The following is a 24,862-nucleotide window of genomic DNA, read 5'->3' on the forward strand; positions in this document are numbered from 1 at the left end:
TCCAGGACGGACAGACGAGCAATAGATGTCGTAAATAACAAATGAAATACAATCATGGCAAAAAGGAAAGAGAAAGAGAGAGGGGGAGAGAGAGGGAGAGAGGGGAAGAGAGGCACAGCAATAATGGAAACAGATGCATGTCATATTACAATAACAATAGGTGTGAAATTATTAATTGCACTCTATGATGATGTTGAGGGTGATAAGAGTCTCATGCACATGTTGATAGGGAGGTGTCCAAAGGCAAGATCACAGCATTGGCGCAACCAGGACCAGACCACAATCAGGGCGAGCAGGGGGCACAGTATCAGTACAGCCACAGCACGGGCACAACCAAAGGCAGGGTCACAGCTAAGGATACTTAGAGTATAATATGTAGACGTTAAAGTCCACTGACAAAGCGGCAACATGTGATGAGTTGGGATGAGGAGGTGCAGCATTCTCTGCTCAGGACTTCATCACTCCAGTGTATCTTCACTTAGCATACAGTAATGTGCTGATATATCAATCCAAAATGTCACATACAGAACATTTAAGATCTGCTTTCCAAAAAAGCTCAGTCCACGTCTGGGCTGTGGGCATCATTGCAGCTTCATTGCATGGAACCCTCCTCAGTTGCACTTCCTGGGATTTCTACCATTTTTTCCTCAGTTAACTTGTTGTTGTTGTTTTCTTAGCCCTCTGAGGCAAATTGTGATTTGTGATATTGAGCTCTACAGATAAAACTAAATTGAATTGCAGCTCAGGAAACCAGTTTAATGGAGTTTAGCTGGACTTAACTGTAAAAAAAAAAAAAACCAACACCAACTTAATAATCATTCATACTTTAGTAGAATCAAAAGTAAAGATCTGGGCAAATTAACAACATCTGCAACCAAGATTACAGGATTTCCTGATGTTGGCTCTGGTAGATACTGCTATTATCTCTCTCTCACACAAGTAATTGTCAGTTAAATTATAAACTCATTGAGCCATTAAAATACATATTGTTTTACATTGTTGTTTGTAGTTGGGTCACAAGCAGCCATTATCAAACCCTCCTTAAGCTTCAGTTAAAGTTTGCCAGTTAAAGCTGACCCTCACCTCAGGCTGCATTTGTCTTTGAGTTCAAAGCTCAAAGTTTTTTTTCCCTTTTGGGACTTTTTTTTATATTCAAATGTTTTAAAAGGCCTGTAAAAGTAAACTATCAAGCATTTTACAAGAAGTAAAGATTGGAGTACATTTTAAAAAAAGTAATAAGAATTTTGTGAGACTGTCTTGTCCAGTGAGTAATTTTTTGACCTTTTCAACAAAAATCTTTGCTGGTCTGAGTTTCCTTTGTTTTGGTGTCCCATTCCAGTCAGAGATTTAGAAGACAAGAGCAAGGTGGACGGGGGTTAAACAGGATACAGTACAGATACAGTACATTACAGATGAGGCAGAGATCTCAGTGGTGTTAGCATCAGATGAAGGAGAAAACATCATGTGCCTCGCAGCTCAGCCGTCAGGTGGGGGAGAGCCCGCTGTGCCTCCAACAGCTTTACAGCAGTTCTGACACTTTCAAATTTGTAATGTTGAAAGCAGTTAACTCAATCCAATAATCTGTGTCCTCACTGTTAAAGATTTTAAAATTTGTCTGCTCTTTGCATGCAAAAAAGGGTTTGCTGTGGGGGGATGGGGCTCACCATTAAGGTGCTGCTCACCTTCAATGGCATCTGGCAAAGTGTTCTATTTCCAGAATATTTAATAAGTACAGCCAATTGTGTGTTGCATCATGCATACACTTGTCATGCAGGATGATGAGTTTGTTGTGAGCAAAAATTTTCGGCTCTTTTCTCTTACCTCTTGGTTCTGAAAGTTTGTGCCACGATTCTTCCATTTCCTTTCATTAATTTGAATTAAATTAAGTTTCACAGTATAAAAAACAGACTGGCATTAATGTCATTAGTGACATGTTTACCAGCTGCAACAAACCTTTTGGCTCAACAAAATGCATGCATCAAATCCTTTATGTTATGATGACTTTATGAAATTATGTTCAACCAACAATGTTGAGTTCACGCAATCAGCTTTTTCTCTACAATCAAAGGTATTTTGAAGTACCACTTACTTAATATTTTGTTGCATAAACACAAGATTTTAAGTTTAATAATAAATTCAGTTGTTCCAGCTTTTTTAAACGAAACTTTTAAGTGTAATATACCTCAAAACCATCATTCTAAACCTTGGTTTTAAAGTAGGTAACTGATAAAATTAAGTTGTTCCAACAGTTTTTTTCACATTATTGTGTTTTTTAAAGTTTTATGTACTTAATAACCATAATAAAGAACATACGTTTTTAAGATGACAACCATTAAATGATTAAATTGCCCCAATTAGATTTTCTCCAGTAGTTTTTAGTTTTTCATAATTTTGCGTATTTTCTTCCCCCCCATGAGTTTGTGTGTGTGTGTGTGTGTGTGTGTGTGTGTGTGTGTGTGTGTGTTTGTGTGTGTGTGTAACCATAGTAAGATGTGGTCCTCCAAGGGTCATCATTTGTAGCGGGAACCACAACAGAGGCCAGTCCAAGTGTTTTGTCAGGTGTTTATGAGTCTGTCTGTGGACAGAGTTTGTCAATGCGATAATGTCACAACCATGCAAGATGCAGTCATGAAACTCTCCAGGTGTGTAACTGAGAACAAAAAGAAGGTTGAGTTCAAAGATAGGTGCGGTCTGTGCAAGGGGCCAGAAATAGGGGGGTATGGAACCACTTTACGTACCTGGCCCACAATGGTTTTAAGTCGCAGATCACTGTATCATGGCTTCTTGTCATTGCAGGATGATATGAGAAAAAAGGGAATAAATATAGACATCATTATATTAGAAAAACCTGTTAAGTATGTGGTTAGCTTGATAACATTGATGATAAGTCCACACTTCCTGGTTGCAATGGTAACAAAACACACTTTTCTGATTGTGAGTTTTCCAGGTGCACAGTGGTCAGAGCAAGTGTCAGAGCAAGAAAATGGAAATATTTGTCACTGTATATAGAGCTCAAATAAATTCAACACCAGTTTTGATTTTGATCCACATATGACCTCGACACGGATGCTTCCAGCTTCCTCTCTGTCAGCTCCGCTAAATTTGAGCTGATTTTGAGCTCTTATGTCTATTTTGCTTGGTTGGTGGTGTGTTTTGTGGTTGGTATTGGTCAGTGGTGGTGTGTGGCTGTGAGTCACATTTCTGGATGAACAAATCAACTCAGCAGTCTCCTCCTGCTGACATGTACTAGCTGGCCAAGTCAAGGTCTTCAGGGGTAAATGCCAATGAAAAGATGGAGAAGATGGTCACAGCTGAACTAGTATCCTGCTTGTCATTGTACAGGCGTTGAATTAAGTTGGACAATATCTGTGCCACATCATTTTCCAACAGGATATCAGGAACTGTAATATCCACCAAAACTACTACATCCTGAATAGCACCATTCAATCAAGTGACTCATTTTCTGCATGCTGATCTGACAGAGCAGAGGACTGGGAGAGCGGGGAGGAGGTGGGTGCTTGGTAAGGACTGGTCTGACAGCGGAAATGTGAGGTGCTGTCCCATTCCTGCCCACCCTGTGCCACAGGGGGAATAAACATTTTGAAAGAGTGATGTGTACCCTTCAGAGGCGACTGCAGAGCAGAGTCGCCACCCATGTTCAGGAGGAGCGTCCATGCAGACATCTTGTTGCATCTTATGCACTGTATACAGTTTTGGGCAAAAACCAAGCAGGTTTTTGCATGCAATACAAATGCACAAAATGTGTTTGCTGCAACCTACGAACTGAGCACACAGACGCAGCTAATCAGACTAATGTCAGCAGGCGGCCGCTTCACTTAAAACAGCAAAGCACTATTTTGGAGTGCACTGATCTCCACAGACCTGTGAATGAAACTAAATCAAAGAAGTTAACTTGGAAACTGACTGCAGACCAGTCAGCATGGTGGAAGACTATGGTCTAAGTGACATCCTTAGGTTAGCATGTTTTGACCAGTCATATGTCTTACTGCAGTTCATTCACAGCTAACCACACACAACCACACATAACATAAAAGCATGTCTGTGATTATCCACACGACAAAAAAATCTTAAAAATAAATACTAAATAAAAATATCCAGTAATAATAATAGTAGAGTATCAAAAATTCGGAGTGCAAAATTGCGGTACTTAAAAATAGTGGTTAAGACCTGTATGAATCAGAAAAAGACACTAAATTCAAACATCTGAAAAGAGAAAATTCTGTAATTTGATTCCCAATCAAGACAATCTGGTAGTAATTGATTTGCCTGTTTACTATTAACTTCAAATTTGTTTTAAAATGCAAAATAACAGAATCATAAACAAGCGATTGAAAAAAATGCAGGGAAAAATGCAATTTATGTGTAAAATGTACTGCAAATTTAAAACAAAAATAAGGGAAAAAAACTGTCATCTATTTTATCAACATCTTTGTAAAATAGTGTACCATCAACAAAAAAACCCAAACAGTATAATAATGGGGTGCCCTGATTTAAAAAGAGACCCTTATTGTAACATGTAAGGAAGGTCAGTGCAGAGGTGGCGCTAGAGGAGGTGCAGATGCTTCATCAAGCAGGGGATCCCACATTTTCCCAACACTCAAAGATGAAACTTGCTCAGTCCACTCCCAGGCAGCACCTAGCTGAGCGCAGTCAACTTGTTATTGTGAGTGTCATTGTCCAGGCATAATCCTCCCTCCTCAAAGCACCCAGTGTAGCTCTTCCCTCACTCTCCATCTTTGTACACAGCCCGTCAAGAGAGCAGCGGCGGCTTGATAAGAGGAATCTGGCGCCCACAATAGGCCGAGTCTACTAGGTTGTAGCGCTTCATCATCCTCCACCCCTGCCGCCCCCCACCCCCATCACTCCTTTTGATCTTGCTGTGGTACTGAAGATTCCCAGAGAGGGAATGGATCACTGGAGGGCCTAAACATGTGGGACTGTTAAGAGAAACAGCTGGCTGGGCACAGAAACACACACACACCCTGACACTGATATCATACACACACTCTCTCATTTCCATTTCTCATACTCCTCTTAAACTCACTCACTTAGTCACACCGCCATATGTATATGTGTGCCTTCATAATGTCTGCCTTTGAAAATCAGCTGTCTACAATTGCAATACCTCAGATTTTTTAGAGATGTTACAGATATGCAATACCAAGATATGCCATGTTTCATCACATGTATGTAAGATTATATACAGACAATGACAGGACTGTGATAAGAGCCACTTTGCCTGAGAACATACAGTAATAAGAGTGGGGAACGAGGATCAAATCAGTGTATGTTATATTCCAATATCAATATATATTGCAATATTCCACTGAGAAATCATTTATCCTTATAATATAAATTGCACCAATTGTCCAACTACAACTTAAGATATTATCGGGTCAGCTACCTCAGTATAAATGGTACAGAAAATGTCAAATGGTTGACCAATTTCCATCATGTCTGCTGTATGTCATCATATTTCAGAAACCTAGACTCAATGGTTGTGCCAGCCCGTTTATTACAAATTCATCAAATACAGCCGCTTTTACAGTACTTCTGGCATACTATCCCAGTGCCAAAAGGCACCTTTCATGTCCACACGATACACCCCTGGATGGTGTCAGTTCAGAACACGGCCGGACAGATCGTGTCGCATTGTTATTATATGCCGCTGGGCCGCCAGACAGCACCTGTCACATCAGCCTGATATGCAAGCGGGTGGCATCATTTAAGAACACAGCCAGACATAACCTGTCACATGTGTATGTCATGCCACTGAACGACATCAGGTTGAAATGCTGCTAGTAACAATGTTATATAAGAACCCAAGGTCTCAAAAGGGCGGGCAGGGGGGGCAGCAGATGGGTCCAAAAATGGTCCTCATGTACACGGATACACAAAAGCAACCAAAAAATGCTGCAGTATGCATGCCAGGCCAGTAGTTGGCGGTGTACTTTGTAATGACACACTGTAGGAGAATACCACGCGCATGTGATGTGACTGTTCTCACAGGATCTGCACACTGTCAGTTTACATAACAACAGAAAGGGTTGCGTTTTCAAAATTTTACATTCTGGAACCTGGTTTCATAAGTTCGCGTTTTCAGGCTCCCAAAATGCTGTGCTTGTGTAATAGAAAGGCCAAACCGCAAGAAAAGCTTAACGTTGCATGCAGGAATCTCGTCTCGTGTTAATAGCCCGCAACAGGAATAAATGAGGCTTTCAACAATAAAGGGTGAAGATGTGCAGTTTCCAATACAGACCACAGATCAGCTGAGATATTTAAACACCTAATTCACAGGGTTAAGTGGGTTTTTATAAGCCTCAGTATGCTTCAAACAAAGAGCTTGTTGGATCGCCTAACATTGCCTTAAACCCCCTTTCAGATTGTGGAACTAGGAGGCTTTGGTAAACCATTTTGTCCTGAAAGTGATTATCCACACAGTTGGCTGGATGTGCCGAGGTGTAAGGCACAGCTCGATCATCTCTCAAGCCCTCCTTTTTTCAATTTTACACACTTCTGTTACTTTATGTGTGTGCAGTCAAGCACTACATTGTGATTGCCGTTGAAGACACTGTCCACATGTGTGACAAAATCCCAAATTGTACACTTTATTGTGTCTCCAGGTATAAACACTTGCCGGAGACATGGCATACAACCTCGTTTGTAGTTTGAAGCATACTAAGAGTTCAAGAGCATATGTAATTCTAGAACCAACCAAGTACATTTCTACAAAACAAGACACAGTTTTACTCAACATTCACTTGTGTGTAAGATGGTGGTGCATCCATCTGATCTGGCTTGACAGACTGATGCCCATAGCTGAAGACTGAGTACTTATGGCCACATTACACAAATGTGAGGGCCACATGTGTTGACACAGGCCCCCATCTGCTCTGTCTGTACAGTGTGAGTGGAGCCAGAGATGAGAAGAGGTCTGTTTTGAATGTTCCTCTAAGATTAACCCGTCTTTCAGTGAGGATGATACCGGGACTGATCTCTTGTACTGATTGGATTTGAAGCCTGGGAGAGAGATTTGAATTACCTGCCCTCAATCCCCCTCCTCTGTCTATCGTATGTTAGGGAGTATTTACAGTAACATGATCAGATGGTGTCAGGCACTTTGAGCCTTTGAAGATGGACATTTGCACCAAGCGGAACAGCAAGTATGTAGATAGGGGTTTTGATGCTCGGCCATCTTCTCAGAAAGCATGCAAGGTTTTCATGAGAGTGTCCTGCGATGTTTGAACCTGTTGCCATGGGCACCACCCACACATAAACTGCAGACCTTGTTGACTGCAGCCTCTTGAGCAATGACAAGTCGGCTGTCTAAACTGTTGTCCGATCTCGGGTGCCATTAAAAACCACTTAGGGCTTTATAAGGGCCAAAAAGCCCTTTGTGAAAGTTCCTTTGGTGTGGATGGGATGAAAAAGTTTTTGGTTTCCCAGAAGAGGTCAGGAAAAGTAGTTCCCTTCATATGTTTTATGGCTTTGAGTGCTATTTTAGCATATTTTGTCTTTTAGTCTGGATGCATTTAAAGATGAAAGATAAAGCGGGTTCCCATACTTTTTATGATTTCTCTGTACCAGAAGTGTGCAAGGGTATCAATCTTTTCCCGAAAAAATACCTGCATTACCAGGCCAGCAATTTTTGGTTCCATTAACATTCTGAGAATGGTAAATTGCAAAGCTTCAGTCATGTTTTCAGGGGCAAGTTTTCTTTTAGTTCCAAGAACATTCATCTTTAAGTTAGAGTGACATTATCTATAATATCATAAAAACTTAATTGTGTGTGTGCTTGTTTGTTTGTTTTGTTTGTCTTTTTGTTGTTGTTTGCATATGACATTACAGGAAAGTTTTATAAAAAATGTTGTGAAAATGTGTATTTTCAAGCCTTAATAATATTGCGAAAAAAATTTCTAAATGTTGTTTTGAAAATGTTCTTCCTTTGTTCTCATGTAATATTGTGGGAATGTTTTAGAAGAGAACATTTTATGATCTGTCACCTCTAAACACCGCCAAAACATCCTCAGAATGTTGAAGTTATAATGTTGCATCTAAATTTAACCTTACAGGGTCATTATTTGAAATGATAAACATGATAAATGTTTTCTTTAAAACATTATTACAACTTGTAGGTAACATTAGCCAATGTTGTGGGAACATTCCGTGGTAGCCGAGTAAGGACAACATCAAGAAAATGACCCTAAAAGGTTTGGCAGCTGAGTTTTATTCCACACTGTGCACAGTGGGGTTGCCAGTGTAGAAGCAGGTTTGATCCACCGTATGTTCAGGTTAAGGTGATTTCAGGTTTCGGAGAAAGCAGCTTCTCATCCTCCTCTTCTCTCAGTACCACAATAATTATGGGTCCTCTCTCATCCCAATCCCTTAAGGACATCACTGATCCACAGTCAGTGAGCTGATCCGATCTTTATCTGCACTATCCGTGACGATACTACACTTATCCTACACACACAACTGTCTACAACGGCCTTTTCCAAGAAGAGGATCATTCAAAATGTAAAATACAGACCTTTGGTGAAAGCAGCTTTTTATTACTCCCTGAGATTGGTTGCATATGAAAAGGCAGTTATTTTTGAAACTGACAATCATGTGTACAAACTATAATCAAATCTTTCCTAAAGGTTCCAGGTTAACCCTTTGAAAAACTGAGCAACTTTTTTAAAAAAAAAAAAAAAAAAGTTCATGTTCTATTTGCTCTATGTACCACCTACATGTTTTAATAAAAATCTGAAAGATGAAACCTGAAATGGTGGATTTAGAAAATTATTTTTAAAAAAGATAGCCAAGGGAAAAATATGTAGGGAAAACAAAGAAAAAATGCTAACACAACATTATCATAATCACATATTTAAAGTTGTGTTACAAAATTATTATGATACTGTAATGTCTTTTTCCAGGTCATATCTCTGTATTTTTCCCTCTTTTTCTTTTTTTTTCTTTTACTAATTTTCAGGCAATTTTCTTGTACTTGTTACTAATTTCTTGCCAACCTAGTGGGTCATTTCTTCCATTGCTATTTGCCTTCTTCCAGTGTTTTTGACAGAAATTAAGCCAATTTGTTCAGGATTCAAGGGGTTAAATAAATCAAATATTCATTGGTTAAATCAAGCATTGCCTTGATTTCTCATGAAGGCCAAAGATCATTTCTAACACTTTCCTTTGCATTCTTCAACAGGAGGATGTTTCCCAGCTACAAGGTTAAAGTAACTGGGATGAACCCCAAAACCAAATACATCCTTCTCATTGACATTGTCCCAGCTGATGACCATCGCTACAAGTTTTGTGATAACAAGTGGTAAGTTTGCATTTGCAAACCATAAATGATTCTTGTTGAGGGTTGCCCCATACTGTCTTGTATGATGACCATTACTCTAACCAAAATTACCATATCAATAGCCAAGTAAAGTTTAAGGGATTGTGTTGTTCTTAGCACTGCAGAGGATGGTGATCATCCACCCTTGTGCAACAAAATTATTACATAATCAGTATGAATATTCCAAAAACATGCATTCAAAAGAGAGGGAACAAAAGCAAAATACACAATGTATATCCTAAGCAGTAATTACATACAAATGTGTATGTATGTGTGTTTGTGTGAATCTGTGTATTTGTGTGGAGAAAGAGAAGGAATTTCTCAAGCAAAAACTGATTTTAAGATTGCATTTGAGCTAAATTTTGTACAGGGATTGCAAAGGAAACTGTAGACTGCGGTGAAATTGTCAAAAATCTGAACATCTGTTATGGAAGATGTGAGATTTGATGTGAGAGACCCAAGAATAGGCTGAAGAGGAAGGGTCTGAGAGGAAGGGTGCTCAAAGTGTGCTCTGCCCAGCTTAAAGGGCCTGTCACTCATTTATTTCAGATGCTGCTTAACAGCTGTATTTTTCCACAATCATGGAAAAAATCCACCATAACACCTCTGCCTAAAGTCTGGAGCAACATCTTTTAAAGATTTTAGACTGGTTGTGCTCACTTCACAACTTCACTAAGTGTATGGAGAGAATAGCCAGCATCCATCTAAGGAAAGCACACATTACGCCTGTTTTAAATGCTTTACACTGGTTGCCTGTTGGTTTTTGGATTGATTTTAAAATCCTATTATTAGTTTATAAGGCACTACTTGCACCAGACTACATCTTAGAGATGCTTTTAGTTTATGAACCAGGAAGGCCCCTCAGATCCTCTGACTCCTCTTTTTTAGCTGTTCCACAGACTCGAACACAAACTTTTGGTGATTCTGCTTTTAGCCATATGCTCCAAAACACAGGAACATCTGCCGGAGGATCTGAGAGGAGCTGCAAATATTGATACTTTTAAACGTAAACTAAAAGCCTATCTTTTTAGTCTGGCTTTCATGTAGCATCTTACTATTTTACATTTTTATGGTTTTATGGTTCTTACTTACTCTTTTCCATTTTATATGTTGTTCTTGTTTTGTTTTTTTATGTTTTCAATCAAATTGTAAAGCACTTTGAATTGCATTTGATTTGACTGAAAGGTGCTATATAAATAAAATTTGATTGACTGATCGATAAAGTCCTCTGTAGGGGATTAGCTTCACCCCCTACAATTTGCTCACAAATCACACAGGTGAATAGAGGATGCGACAAATAGCAAGACACCTACAACAACTGAATTCATCTGTTGTGTTCTTTTTAGTGATTTTCGATTTTTGGTCTACTTTTAATACAATACAAATTGACCCTCTTTCAGAATTGCTTTTTAAGATGATAGGTCTTATTCACTGGATTAGAAGCTTTATAACTGACTGCCCTCAAAGAGTTTTAATGAACAGGCTCTACTCAGATGAGCTTGTTTTAAAAAACTGGGGCACCACAAGGCTGTGTGTTGTCACCACTGCTGTTTTCCATTTATACAATGAAATGTCCGCCCACACCAGTAATGTCAAGCTGTTTAAATATGCAGATGATATGACTTTTCTACAGAAAGATAAGTATGAAGAAACTTACTTTGGCCAGGTCACTGAACATCAGGACTGGCAAAAACAAAAGAACTTAAAATACAAATAAAACCAAATGGGACCTGTCACATCCCCCCTGTCATACTCAACATAACAGCATGGTATGGCAACTTGAGTACAAAGAGCAAAAAGAAGCTCTCTAAGATTGTCAGTATTACAGGGCAGGTGATTAGCAAAATCAGAGAAACAACTCAGTAACTCTGCACTTGTCTGGCCCTCAATTTAGGGTCACAACAATGTGTCGCAACATTTATAGGAAGTTTAAGAATTTTATTTCTCATGTCATTCAGGCAATGAACACAGAATAATTGTATCAGGAAAACTACTATTTTGTAAGATGTGCGCTCTTTTATAATGAATATAATTTATTGCTCCTGCCTGCATGTTTGCACTACTGAATCTATACATCGATTTGTGCTTTTTTAATGGTGTATTGTGATACATGTTTGTATGTACCTTTGCTGTGTTTGAGCGAAGCCAAAGACAATTTCCACTAAGGTGGACAATAGAGTCTATCAATCTTTCTAGCAAACACAGTCAAAATGGCCACATGAGATTACAATGTCTAATGCTGTGTTTACACTACAAGTAACAACACATGAACATGACCAGCAACATTATTGCTGAGTCACTGTTGAGGCATTGCTTAAGTGCATTTGCGTTGTCAGAGCTTGTGTTATCTCCTTCTTGCCATAAAGCACCTTGACTAAAAGTTTGTATATGGTCAAAAAAATATCTATGTTTATGATCAGTGTCTCAGCCTCATTTTAACATCACATTTTAGAGCTGCACATTGTCTGTGTGCCCACCACGAGGCACAGACAGCTAGCATACTGCAAGCCACCTAAGTTAAATAAAACCACAGTTAGAAACAAAAACATATTATTGGTGATGCTCCAACATTTCATTGGAAGATTGAATTTTGAGACAGTTTGTTAACTGTTCTGATCCATGTTTTGTGCTGATATGGGGGAAAAATGTTTAATGACACGATATCTTTAATTTGCAGTTATGTGACCATGCATCTCGTTGTGGAGCAATGCAACAATAACGTAACAACAAGTGCAATAACGATAGACTTTACTTAGTATGTCTCCAGTTGACCCTATGTCTGGAGGTAATGGAACTGCAGTTCTCCATCCATTAGGATGACACTAGATGTGGCAAACTACTTGTTCTTGGGTGGACAAAAAAGTTTTGCCAGAAAAAGCTGAAAAGAACAAAATCTCCAGCAGAAAGAGGTAATCTTACAGTGATTTCCTTTTAATCTTGCAGCATGGCCTGCAGTTTGGTTGGTTCTGGAGTTCCTCAGCGACACCTTGGAGAGGCATAATTAGTAATGATATTTTAACAGGCCACCTTCTTCCTGTCTGCCTGGTCCCTTATTTAACTTTGAGGGTTAAATAAGTGTGTGTGTGTGTGTGTGTGTGTGTGTGTGTGTGTGTGTGTGTGTTTAGGTATGTGTGTGTGTGTGGGTGTGTGGGGGGTCTCTTTGTCTCTTCATTGACAGACTTTTTTTGTGTGAGCTATATTAAATTTACCAAGACATATTCTCCATATGTTAGATGTTCACTTTTAAAAAAGCTAGAGAAAACATTACATTTGTCCCCCCATCCCAATATTACAGTTTATTTCTACACATTTCTTCTCTCAATCTGCCTTCAGGATGGTGGCTGGCAAGGCCGAGCCAGCAATGCCAGGCCGACTCTATGTGCACCCCGATTCCCCTGCCACAGGAGCTCACTGGATGAGGCAACTGGTGTCATTTCAGAAGCTTAAGCTAACAAACAATCACCTGGATCCTTTTGGGCATGTGAGTACCTGCAGCATCTATTAGTTCTTTCGATGACTTAATACCTATTCAAAGAAAAGTTAGCATTTTTACAAACTATTGTGGAGATTTTTTTTTATTCTGATAACATTGCTAATGCTAACATTTTACTCACCAATGCTATTGCTAAGATCTCACAACATGGTGAGAGTTCTTAACCAAGCTATATAGTGGTGTCACTCAGAAATCAGTGATTTATATAATATAGTATAATAGTAGGCACCACCAACAGGCATTCACCTGATTGCCTGTTGGTAGTGCCTACTGCTGAAAACTGAATCAGCTTCAGTTGTTCTCTACAGAATATTTTGCTGGCAGTGTTTGAAACTGATTTAAAGACCTTTGCACTTTGGATGGGAGCCTCTCGTAAAAGGTGGACGTGGTTGGCAACAATACAAGATGATGTAAAATTGCAACGTGCACAGGCGGTGTCACTTAAGAACAGGGCCAGATGTAACCTCTTGCATGCACATGAGATAGGTGAGGAGGTGGATGGGTCCCACAAACATCTGACTTTTGTGCATCTGTGACTTTTTTGGCTAATCCCAATAATTGTGACAGTCTGTGCTGTTGTGTAAACATAACGACCATGCCGCTTCTGCATTTGTTGACATCACAGTGACAGGTTGCGTCATCCCACTATGACGTCATCCCACCATGTCTACATTACTGTAACACCATCTGGAAGCATAAACAGCTGACACAGAGGGATACCTAAAACATCATAGATACAGAAGATCCTGACAGAGCTGCACCATGTGATGAGTTCTGAGCGAGAACATGTTGGACTGACTGCAGGCTGAACACCACTGCTGCCCAGTTCTAATATATCTAAAACTCTTCTTTTTAAACTGACAAATCAAAGCGTATTTATATCATTTATCATTAAAAATATATAAATAAACTCTGCAGCAGTGTGATTATTTTACTGCTAGTAGCCTAGGCGATTAAATTTTTACTGGTGTCCAGCTTGGTGATATGTAGTGCGTGCATGTCTCCTTCGCCAATGCAATAAAAGCAGACTCGATATATACAGCCACATTCTGAGTCAGCTATAAGCATTAATATTAAATATTATAACAGTATTAGTGTTATATAATATATAGGCAAATATTAGAAATATATTTATGCTATTGGTAGGTGCATATGGATGTGTAAATTGAATTTTGTAACCTTAACTTGTTGACCGCAGCAGTCTTTTCTTTCCACACTAAATTAACTTTTCTTTTGGTGACATTTTTCAGGCTGCCAAAGAGAACCAGTTGGTTAAATTGCACCTGAAACATCATCTTATCCATTTCTAGCTCAGAGGAGTCCCCCCCCCACCCCACCCCCCTTGGCTGTATTACTCCTCTTCATGCTGTTAACTCTCAAGCCTCTCAAGGCCTCTAAACCCAGAATGCATTGGGGTGGGATATGTATATGACAATATTTTTAGCAGCCACATTTAGCAACAGCCAATCCTTCATACACTGTCATCAGAGAGAGAAGAGCATTTCACGAATCACACACTGGTTTGTACATTAGATTGGTACTATGATAAAAGTCAGAGGGTTGCCAAAATCATTAGGATTAATCCTCTGGGCACAATGAATATCTGAACCCAATTCCATGGCAATTGATCCAATAGGACAGACATTGCCATTCACAGCTCTAGTATGGTTTAACAAGGAGATTCGAGACCAAATCAAGTCTTACTCTAAATGAGGCACAAGTGTCCTAATACAGTCTACTAATCAATACAAAATGCAGTAAATGTGGTTCGAGGTGAAATCCCTTTAGATTGTAGAGCTACAGCAAAAAAAATAAACCATGAGTGAAACACATATTTCTTTTTAAGAGTCCTTGTGCTCCCAGGGCAATTTATAGATTTCAACTTTGTAAGTATGGATTACACCTCCTTCAGTAATCCTATATACTGCTGAAATTTCATGTCTTAGAAGGAACTCTGCTAAGCCAAAAATCCCACCCAGTGTCAGCAACATCGCAGTGAGAAGAAACCATTTGTGAAACATGCAGATGAAAAATTTAGTTGATCCATGTGCGAACAGAAAAAGCTTAAGGTGTTTTTCACAGGCATAATTCTGAAAGGAAGGATAAAGAAATTGAGGAGGCAGAGTCTGCAGAGGGAGGTGAAGAGTGTGACTGTGGCAGTGCTCCCCAGGGGGACTCTGGGATAGCTTGTCTGAAGCCATCCCATCAATGGGCAGGCTCATTAGGTTCATAACCTCGCAGATCAGTGGCGGGGCCTGCTGTCAGACGGAGTTGAGTGCCTGGCCAGTGATAAGGGCGAGTTATGAGGACAGAGTGAGTTTAAAGCCAGGCAGAGCCCAGATGATGCCCAGACCAGGAGGTGTGTAGAAGGGCAACTCCCATTCAGTACTAAATATTGCTGAATGTGTAGAAAATAAAAAAGGCAAATTCAACCATAGTTCATGCTCTACCTTCCTGGAACTGCCCTTTATGGCGGGAAGCACTGCAGTACAAATTAACATTTTCCTGTATTGAGAATAGCAGAGATGATGTCCTTTCAAATACAGGTCTATGTCTACTAAGTGGACATTAGGAGTTAAAACCATCTTTTCCATAAATCTTTGGAAATCTTTGGTCCACAGAACAGTCCCATAGTGGAATACTAAAGGTTCTCACGCTGTAAATGTGTTCTGTGGTCTATACTTTGTGTCTGTAGACTTTTTTTCCCTGAGTTCCTTTAAAATGCATAAGTCATTCTTCTCGGCAGTATATTGAACCAAATCCCCGATCCACCATCTTATCTTGACAATGGACCTGTTGGACATTAGCAATACAATATATCTTCTGTTTACTGATAACAAACAGATGTTAGTGACCTGGGATAGATTTGCTATTGCTCACCAAAGGATGCTCAGAGCAATCTCCACAGAGCTGATTCATTTCATATAATAGTGATTAAGTGGTGTCATCTCAAAGAACAGTCCAGAGTTATGGATATTGATCATTACCCTGTCCAAACGCATGTACTAACATTACTCAGCTCAGTATCCCAAAGAATGACATCCGCTTGAAAAATCTAGCCCTTTACGATTTATACCCATTGGCAACAGTGATTATCAAAGCAGGAAATATCAGTCCCTTTATGATTTTCTACCACAACAATTGATGCAAATTCAGCCATCACGGTAAATTCCACACAACCTTGCATATTCGTCCAATTTAGACATTTTAGAGCTGTGTTCAGCAGATTGATTCTCACAGCCCCTCCTTGCCCTTATCTCTTTATCATGAGGCCACCCAAGTAGCAAACCGTGTTTGCTCATACTAATCCAGCAGAGAGAGCAGGAGGAGAGTGACTCGCAGGACAGTCCTTTAGCACTGCATAGAACAGCAGTAGGTGTCATCAGTTGTTGCATGAGCACATAACGGGTACATCTGGCTACATTCTCAAGTGACGCAGCTAGTGCCTGTGTATAATAACAACTAGACTGATTCCATCCAGCAGCATTCCATGTGGAAGGTGACTTTTGGCGCCACACACTTACGCCAAAAGTACTTTCAAAGCAGAGCTATTTGACCCGTTGGGAATGAGAAGGGGCTAATCTTTTCCTAACCTTAAAGGTAAACTATGCTGGCTCATCAGTTCCTTTTTGTAAACACGCTCGCCAGCAAAAGTGAAGTGAAAGCCAACCCCATGTTCTCTCTAATACAGCATTTTGCCTCACAATATTTGCTTTTTTGGCACTGTGCCTCCTGGATGTCAGCTACTTATAATCTGGCCTCTGGTCACTACCTTTTTGTAAAGTACCAACCTCACCTGAGCACTGTTAACATCCCAAAAACAGAAAACAAGAAGAAAAAAATAATGCATGTATAAATAATCATGCCTGGATGTTTTTATATCAGGGGTGATGAAAGCCAATATCCTCTTAAGCTCTTCACTGGAATGAGGAAGGTTTCCCTGATCACTGCACTCAGACACTCACCCTAGGGTCTCTGGGATCACACTCAAACAGCAGCCAGACAGCAGAGCAGACAAAGGTCAACTGGGAGCCTCTGGACCAGCCAGTAGCTTATCTGTGTCTTCAGCCTGCCTGTGAGCTCGGGTCCATTCGGTGTTCAACCTGACCCTGGCTCCCTGTGACCTGTTCAACCTTTGCCTCTCTTTGAGAGCCCCCTGGAGGAGAAGGCTCCTGAAGAGAGTGTCTGGTGAATGGGTAGGGGAGCTGAAGTGCAGAGCATGATGCTGATCAGCACTGACAGAGTTGGACTAGTAATGACCCTGCCCTCCTGTTGCTAATGCTTCACTGGGCACAACACTCGGCTGCGCTGAGCGGACTGATGGTGGTGAGCTGACCTGAAGCTACCCAAACAATCTAAACACTGAACACGCTCAGCACATGCTACCTGCTATACTAATATACAACACATTCACACTCCACATCAAGTTAGATTCAGTTCAGTTTTATTTAATAATCGCATTATCACAAAACACAGTTTGCCTCAGAGGGCTTTACAGCATACGACATCCCTCTGCCCTTAGATCCTCACATCGTCTATGGAAAAACTCCCCCCAAATAAACCCTGTAATGGGGGAAAAATATGGTAAAAACCTCAAGAAGAGGGGCTGAGGAGAGATCCCTTTTCCAGTACGGACAGACTTGCAATAGATGTCGTAAATAACAATTAAATTACAGTAATGACAAAGAGGAAAGAGAAAGAGAGAGAGAAAGAGAGAGGGGAAGAGAGAGGGAGAGAGGGGGAGATAAGCACAGCAATAATGGTAACAATAACATATCATATAACAATAGTGATAGAAGTAAAATGACTAAATGCACTCTATGATAGCATGTGATGTTAAGTGCAAATATCGTAGCTATTGACAAGACTCCCATGCGTATATTAATAGTGGAAGCATGACACATAATAATGGCAGTAGAAGGTCGCGTCAAGCAGGATCAGGGCATCTGTGCAACCAAGGCCGATGATACAGGCGCAGCCTCAGACAGGACCACAGCAACAGCACAACCAAGACCATGATCAAGGCGAACCAGAGTTACAGCCACAGCACAAGCATGGCCAAAGGCAGGGCCACAGCATCAGCACAGCCATCACCACGATCCAGGCACAACCAAGATTGCAGCCAAGATCCGGGAAAACTACGAAACAAAGGAGCACAACTACTCCAGAGAGGCAACCAAGTTAGTGTAAAGCAGTAAAAAGACAAGAGTGTTTGCAGATGGAGGGAGCAAGAGAAGGAAAAAGGAGCTCAGCATATCCTGGAAAGTCCCCCAGCAGACTAAAGCTATGTCAGCCTAACTAGGGACTGGTCCAGGCAACCTGAGCTAGCCCTAATTATAAGCTTTATCAAAGAGGAAGGTCTTAAGTCTACCCTACAAAGTCGAGATGGTGTCTGCATCCCTGACCGAACTTGGAAGATGGTTCCATGAAAGAGGGGCATGGTTAGTGAAGGCTCTGGCTTCCATCCTACTTTTGGAGACTTTGGAAATTACAAGTAACCCTGTGTTTTCAGAGCGCAGTGATCTTGAGGGAACTATGAGCTGCAAAAGATAGGAAAGAAACTGTCCATTCAGAGCTTTGTAGGTAAGGAGGAGGATTTTAAATTCAAGTCTGGATTTTACAGGGAGCCAGTGCAAAGAAGCTAAAACACGAAAAATATGATCCTTTTCCTTGGTTCCTGTTAGTCCAACTGGTGCAGCAGCATTCTGCACCAGTTGGAGAGACTTCAGGGATTTGTTGGGGCAACCAGATAATAGGGAGTTACAGTAATCAAGCCTAGAAGTAACATATGCGTGCACTAATTTTTCGGCATCTGTTTGAGACAGGATATGTCTAATTTTTGCAATGTTACGCAAGTGACAGAAAGCAGTCCTTGAAGTTTGTTTTATATGGGATGCAAAAGATAGATCTTGATCAAATATAACTCAGAGGTTCCTTAAAGTTGTGCTAGAGGGTAAGGCAATACCATGTAAAGATATAAAAGGAGTTTCTGACGTGTCTGGGGCCAAGAACAATAACTTCAGTTTTGTCTGAATTTAACATAAGGAAATTGTGGCTCATCCAGGCTTTTATGTCCTGAAGGCATGCTTGTAGTCTAGATAACTGAGCCAGTTTCATCTGGCTTCATAGACAGATACAGTTGCATATGATCTGCATAACAATGGAAATTTACAGAAGGAAGGCATATATAAAGTGAAAAGGATTAGTCCAAGCACTGAACCTTGTGATACTCTGAAACACACTTTAGCATACATGGAGGATTGATCATTAATATTTACAAACTGGGAATGATCTGATAAGTATGATTTAAACCACGCTAGTGCCATTCCTTTAAGGCCAATTAAGTGTTCCAGTCTGTGCAGTAAGATTTGATGGTCAGTGGTGTCAAATGCAGCACTGAGATCTAATAGGATTAATACAGAGATCAGACCTGTATCAGAGGCAATCAAGAAGTCATTAGTAACTTTTACTAGTGCCGTCTCTGTACTATGATGAACTCTGAAACCTGACTGAAAATCCTCGAATAAGCTATTATCTTTAAGAAAGTCACAGAGTTGATTAGCAACCACTTTCTCAAGGATTTTAGAAATAAAGGGGAGATTAGATATCGGTCTATAGTGAGCTAAAATCTCGGGATCAAGAGTGGGCTTCTTTAGAAGGGGTTTAATGACAGCTACTTTAAAGGACTGTGGTACATAGCCTGTTAATAGACACATTGATTACATCTAACAAAGAGTTGTCATTTAAAGGTAAAACTTCCTTAAGTAGCCTAGTTGGGATGGGGTCTAACAGGCATGTCGATGGCTTGGATGTGGAAATCAATGTAGAGAGTTGGTGAAGGTCAATGGAGGATAAACTTCAGGCCCTACTGCCATATCCAAATTACCTGTGTCTGAGGTCAGGTCGATTAAGGGAAAGAGGTGATGGATTTTGTCTCTAATAGTTATAATTTTATCATTAAAGAAACTCATAAAGTCAGCATTGCTGAGGGCCAAAGGAATACAAGCTCTATAGAGCTGTGACTCTGAGTCAGCCTGGCTACAGTGTTGAAAAGAAACCTGGGATTGTTTTTATTTTCCTCAGTTAACAATGAGCAATAGTTTGCTCTGGCATGGTGGAGGGCCTTTCTATACGTTTTAAGACTGTCCTGCCAGACTAAACAGGACTCCTTCAGGGAAAACTGTTAGCAGTACAAATCTGATTCTACCCAGCAGTTATTAACAAGGTTATTGACAAGGTCGAGCCATTTTGGTGTCAGTGTGAACAAAACCGATACACAAACATGTCGGCCTACCAGCAGCTCACCGCAGGTGGAGCTGTTTTCTGAGACCACTTTAGAACACGGGACACAGATTTTTGTATTGAGTAACTGTTGGAGATTTTCAACTTTATAAACTATAATGAGTCACAACCGCTGTCAAGCTGGCTGACAGGCTCTCCCTCACCTGACGGTGGAGCTGTGGGGTGCAGTGTCTCTGTCTCTCATATGTGTCTTGTTCATATGTAATGTAGATCTGATATTCTTCCTGTCGATCACTGTGTTTACAATCAGGTCGGCCTGATTCATTCTCGTCAATCTTGCTGTTTATAATCTTCCAGACTGGCTTTGATTTACATGACTAAGAAAAGTTTGAATCAGCTAAGATTTTTTAAAATATGTTTTATTTTACGCCAATATTGGCTCTGAAAATTCATCATAAAACCATCTGATCCTATGTAATTGTAACTTTCCAACAATACAACCTCCTATGATAAAACTAAGTTAAAAAATATCGCAACTTGCATTACAATTTTTTAGCTGCCATGAAATCAGGCATTTCAGGCCGCAATGAGGAAGTGTATTATATGCACAGACAATGGGCTGAGACTAAAAAGTAGTAGCATTTATTAAAATTACCATAATTTATTTTCATCTATAGTATATTTATTTGTTTTACGCATTTAAGTCAGGCGGCAGTAAGCTCAGTCAGTAGGGACTTGACTTGGGCACTAGTGGGTGGCAGGTTAAAGTCCACCGAGTATGGATTGGTAGCTGGAGAGCTGCCAGTTCACCTCCTGGGCGCTGCTAAACCCACAACTGTTGCGAGTGCCAGGCTACTGCAACCCTGTCACTCTCTCCACAGCAATAATGCATGTTTAAATATCTCATGTGTACATGTTGGGAATTTAGGCCTTTGTGTGTGCTTAACAACGTGTGAAAAAAAGAAACATTTCCTCAAGAAGGACATATTTCTTCTTCTTCCTCTGCCTCTGCTTCTGCTTCTTTTAGATATTGTCATTGTTAATTAAAGTCTGTGAGAGTCTTCGGATGGACAATAAGAACAGGACAGGAAATTAAATGTTACAAAGACAAAGTGAGGAAGTTACAAAGATTCTGTGTTTGTGTACACTGTATACTTGATGATGCAACATGCCCTTTCCATGGCAAGCATTTTCAAATGTCAAAGAAAAGCTCAGGGAAATTAATACCATTAAGGATGTCCCAATTCCTCAACAAGGCTTACGGAGAGACTCAGATGGAACTGAGACTTCATTATTGTTATCAATTTTACCTGTACTTTACCTGCTAAGACAAGTTAATACTGAATGCAAATATAAAATCTTCTTGATTTAGTTTTTTAGCAATAAAGACACAAGTGCAACTAAAGCGTTTTTAAAGCATTTTTATGACTTTCACACTATATAGCCTATTACCTCATAGGAAATGTGTTGTTCATCATTCTCGTGTTCTTTTTAATTATGTCCCAGGTCTATAACTCATTTTGTAGTGTCATTGTTCAATGAATCAGTGGCTGTAATTTAATTCACTGTATAGGGATTCATAACCTATTGCAAAAAGAAGTTTAAAATGAAATGTATTTCCTTTCATTTCCCCCATCTAGATCATTTTGAATTCTATGCACAAATACCAGCCCAGACTACACATAGTCAAAGCCGATGAAAACAACGCCTTTGGATCGAAGAACACTGCCTACTGTACCCATGTCTTTCACGAGACAGCCTTCATCTCTGTAACTTCTTATCAAAACCACAAGGTACAGCAGTTATTAACAATATACATTATACTACATTATCTCACAGTTAATGCTATATTCCTAGTTTTCTATCTATAAAAGTAAGACTTATTGATGCAAGAACTTGATTTTATTAATGGAAGGGGATTACACTCCTTATATTTTCTGTCTGACTGTGAATCATCTTTTACAAAGTTGGAGAGTGTAAAGCCGAGGTTCTTAACCTTTTTTATGTCAAGGACCCCTTAATTGATCCTCATTAGGGCAGGGACCCCCATTTGACAAGATTTTGCTTCAGGGACCTCCATCTGAATAGATTTGTTTGTTATGTTGATCTGATTAAGATCAAAATTCTATAGCTGTCAATGACAGTTGAGGAAATAACCGTAGAGGAAGTGCAACCTATGGTTGTAATAGTCACTCAATAATACTACTAAAATGATGTTAGAAAAAGTCAAATTATTGTATAAGTGTGACTGAAACTAGACTTTTAAAATACATATGAACATGTTAGTCCAACTGAAATCATATTAAGTCAAATTTCTCGAAGTCAGACTAACAATGATAGCTAATGCTGTTGGTGGTCAATTTACTCTTTCATGTATATGCCTCAATCGAACCTGAGCTAAACCTAGGCATTCTGCACATGCTGTATAGCCCAGGCTTTGACCTGGAAGATGAACCGCATAAATTTGTTTGAAGAAAAACTGGAAAAACAAAAGAAGATAAAGAAGAAGTGAAGAAAGGGAATAAAACAAGGTGAAAGTACCAAGTAAAGCATAGAGTACCATGTTATACATGTTGCCACAGTTCAATATGCAACCCATTTGCCGCTTGCTAACTTGTTTGGTATGTGATGTAATATGTCAACCGGAAGAAGGTCCAATAGCAAGTAGGTGAAAGGGGGCATATCTCCACCTACCGTGGCAGAGTCAGATATGCTTCCATCAATAAATGGATTCTCTCCTGGCATTTGTATACTGGGACAAGGTCAGTAAACCAATTAAACGCCCTAATGGAGCTATAAGTGTAGCTCGACTAAACTGTGCATTAAAATGTACTGACCATCTAGACCCACAGTCATATTTGGCCCACTTATAAATAGTGAAAATAAACTGTTCCCCATATTTCTGAGTATCTCCCACAAGGCCCCCTGGTCGGGATCCACTACTTTAAAGAGTAGTAAAGTTTTCTAGGTGCAGAATAGGATATAATATTTAACTATTAATGTTTGCATAGGGGTGCATGAGTGCTGGCATTCCTTTCCCCCACAGCAAAAAACTAAGGTTGAAAATTGTCATTGTTGCTTTAATTGTTTTACTTATGGTTTGGTTTATACCAAGCAGAATGTCATCCTAAATGAAACATTATTGTCCTAGATCACTCAGCTGAAGATTGAAAACAATCCATTTGCCAAAGGATTCCGGGGTAGTGAAGAAGGAGATCTGCGTGTTTCAAGATTACAGGGGTATGTTTACACAAAATGCAACCAGAAAAGTAAAACTGATCCTGTAGGTCCATTTAGCACACTAAAGTGTCCTGTAAACATCAGCTCTTGAGGAGCTTATTCTGTGGACGGATGTTAAAAAAGATAGACCTTGCCTCCTTGATAGACAGTGTTAGGTGGAGATGCAGGAGTGGAAAACTGATTCCTTTTCTCATTTGTTGTTGCTTCTGATGTATAGGAAAGAATATCCAGTGATTTCAAAGAACATGGTTCGCCAGAGGCTCATCACTTCGCATAGTCACCTTGCAGGGAAGCTCGGAGCAGGAGTTTTCACAGGGCACCCTCAAGTCCTGTCCTCTTATCAGTATGAGAATGGGGTTCCATTGTCTAACTCAGATCCTCAAGATCTTATCTCAAACCACTTCCCTCAGAGCAGAGATCCCAGCCTTCTGTACCACTGTTTCAAACACAGAGGTATGTTTTTAGCCACTGTTGTTTTTCACATTCTACAGAATCACATGTCCTCCTAAAGAATTCCCTGGTTTTAAAGAAACTATGCCAATCACTTTCTCCATTTGCAGATAATGCCCGACACCTAGAGCTAGGATGTAAGCGGCCATATCTGGAGACATCACCTGCGGTCTCAGAGGAGCATTACTTTCGTTCAGCTAGCTCTTATGAGTCGCCCTTACTGTCTCATCCATACTGCACTGAGGCAATCACCTCAAGAGAAGCTTGTATGTATGGTAGTATGGAAACAGAGTCTGGATCTGGGGCAGGTGACAGAGATGACCTGACCAACACCTCCTCAGTAAATTGCAACATGTGGGCTACAATGCAGCCTTACCCTCGCTATAGCATGGATGGTGTCCCGTACCAGCCCTTCACTGCTCACTTCACCAACGCTGCCTCGGTCACGCCTGTTGTACCACACCCCACATCATCCATGGCATCACAGCCACAGGCTGACTTGGGGGTCTACAACTCAGCTACAGTGCAGCGAGGTTTGCCCATCATACCTCCTTCATCCTCCTCTTCATCCTGCTCCCCATCAGTTCCGGGATCCAGAGATAGGTCAGGTCATCCACCTCTCTACCACAAGAAGCCAGGGTCCCCGCTTAGGCCTCACAGAGATTACTCAGCCTATCCCACACAAGGCACTATATCCATCCGGGATCCATCCTATCAGTACCAAGTGGGTCTGAGTAGCGCAGGGACTCACTGGACTGATAGCTAATGTGGACACCTGGAAGACTACTTTGTCTAATATACAAGTCTGAAATCAAAACCCCACTGTGGGCGGTAGATGGCAGGAAATGATAATGAACTACAGCCTTGATCATTGCCAAATTGCACTCGAGAGCCATTTACATCCATAAATTCTCACTGAAGCACTGTCACATACAACGCTGTATGTGGAGAACAGTGGTTGATCTCTTATTTACTTGTACAGATGTGTGCCATGTGTACTATCCTGTGATCAGATAAGGTGGTTTTTGCATGTTAAAATGCAATGTGCAGGCTTCAGTAGCACTTAAATGTCTATTAGAGGG

At 40.3% G+C, this 24,862-nt stretch overlaps 1 protein-coding gene across 1 annotated transcript in view; it reads left to right on the forward strand.

Annotated features, from left to right (window-relative positions):
• Positions 1-24,634, forward strand: part of tbx4 (T-box transcription factor 4) — a 32,880-nt gene extending 8,246 nt beyond the window's left edge. Inside the window, exons 4-9 of the mRNA XM_042487209.1 lie at positions 9,218-9,337; positions 12,689-12,836; positions 21,731-21,883; positions 23,242-23,330; positions 23,548-23,783; positions 23,891-24,634. Of these exons, the coding sequence (XP_042343143.1) occupies positions 9,218-9,337; positions 12,689-12,836; positions 21,731-21,883; positions 23,242-23,330; positions 23,548-23,783; positions 23,891-24,546 (1,402 nt within the window). The 3' untranslated portion in view covers positions 24,547-24,634. The remainder of the gene's footprint in view (positions 1-9,217; positions 9,338-12,688; positions 12,837-21,730; positions 21,884-23,241; positions 23,331-23,547; positions 23,784-23,890) is intronic.
• The last annotated feature ends 228 nt before the right edge of the window (positions 24,635-24,862 follow it).

The sequence above is a fragment of the Plectropomus leopardus genome, chromosome 5 (assembly GCF_008729295.1).
Source record: "Plectropomus leopardus isolate mb chromosome 5, YSFRI_Pleo_2.0, whole genome shotgun sequence".
Taxonomy (NCBI): Eukaryota; Metazoa; Chordata; class Actinopteri; order Perciformes; family Serranidae; genus Plectropomus; species Plectropomus leopardus.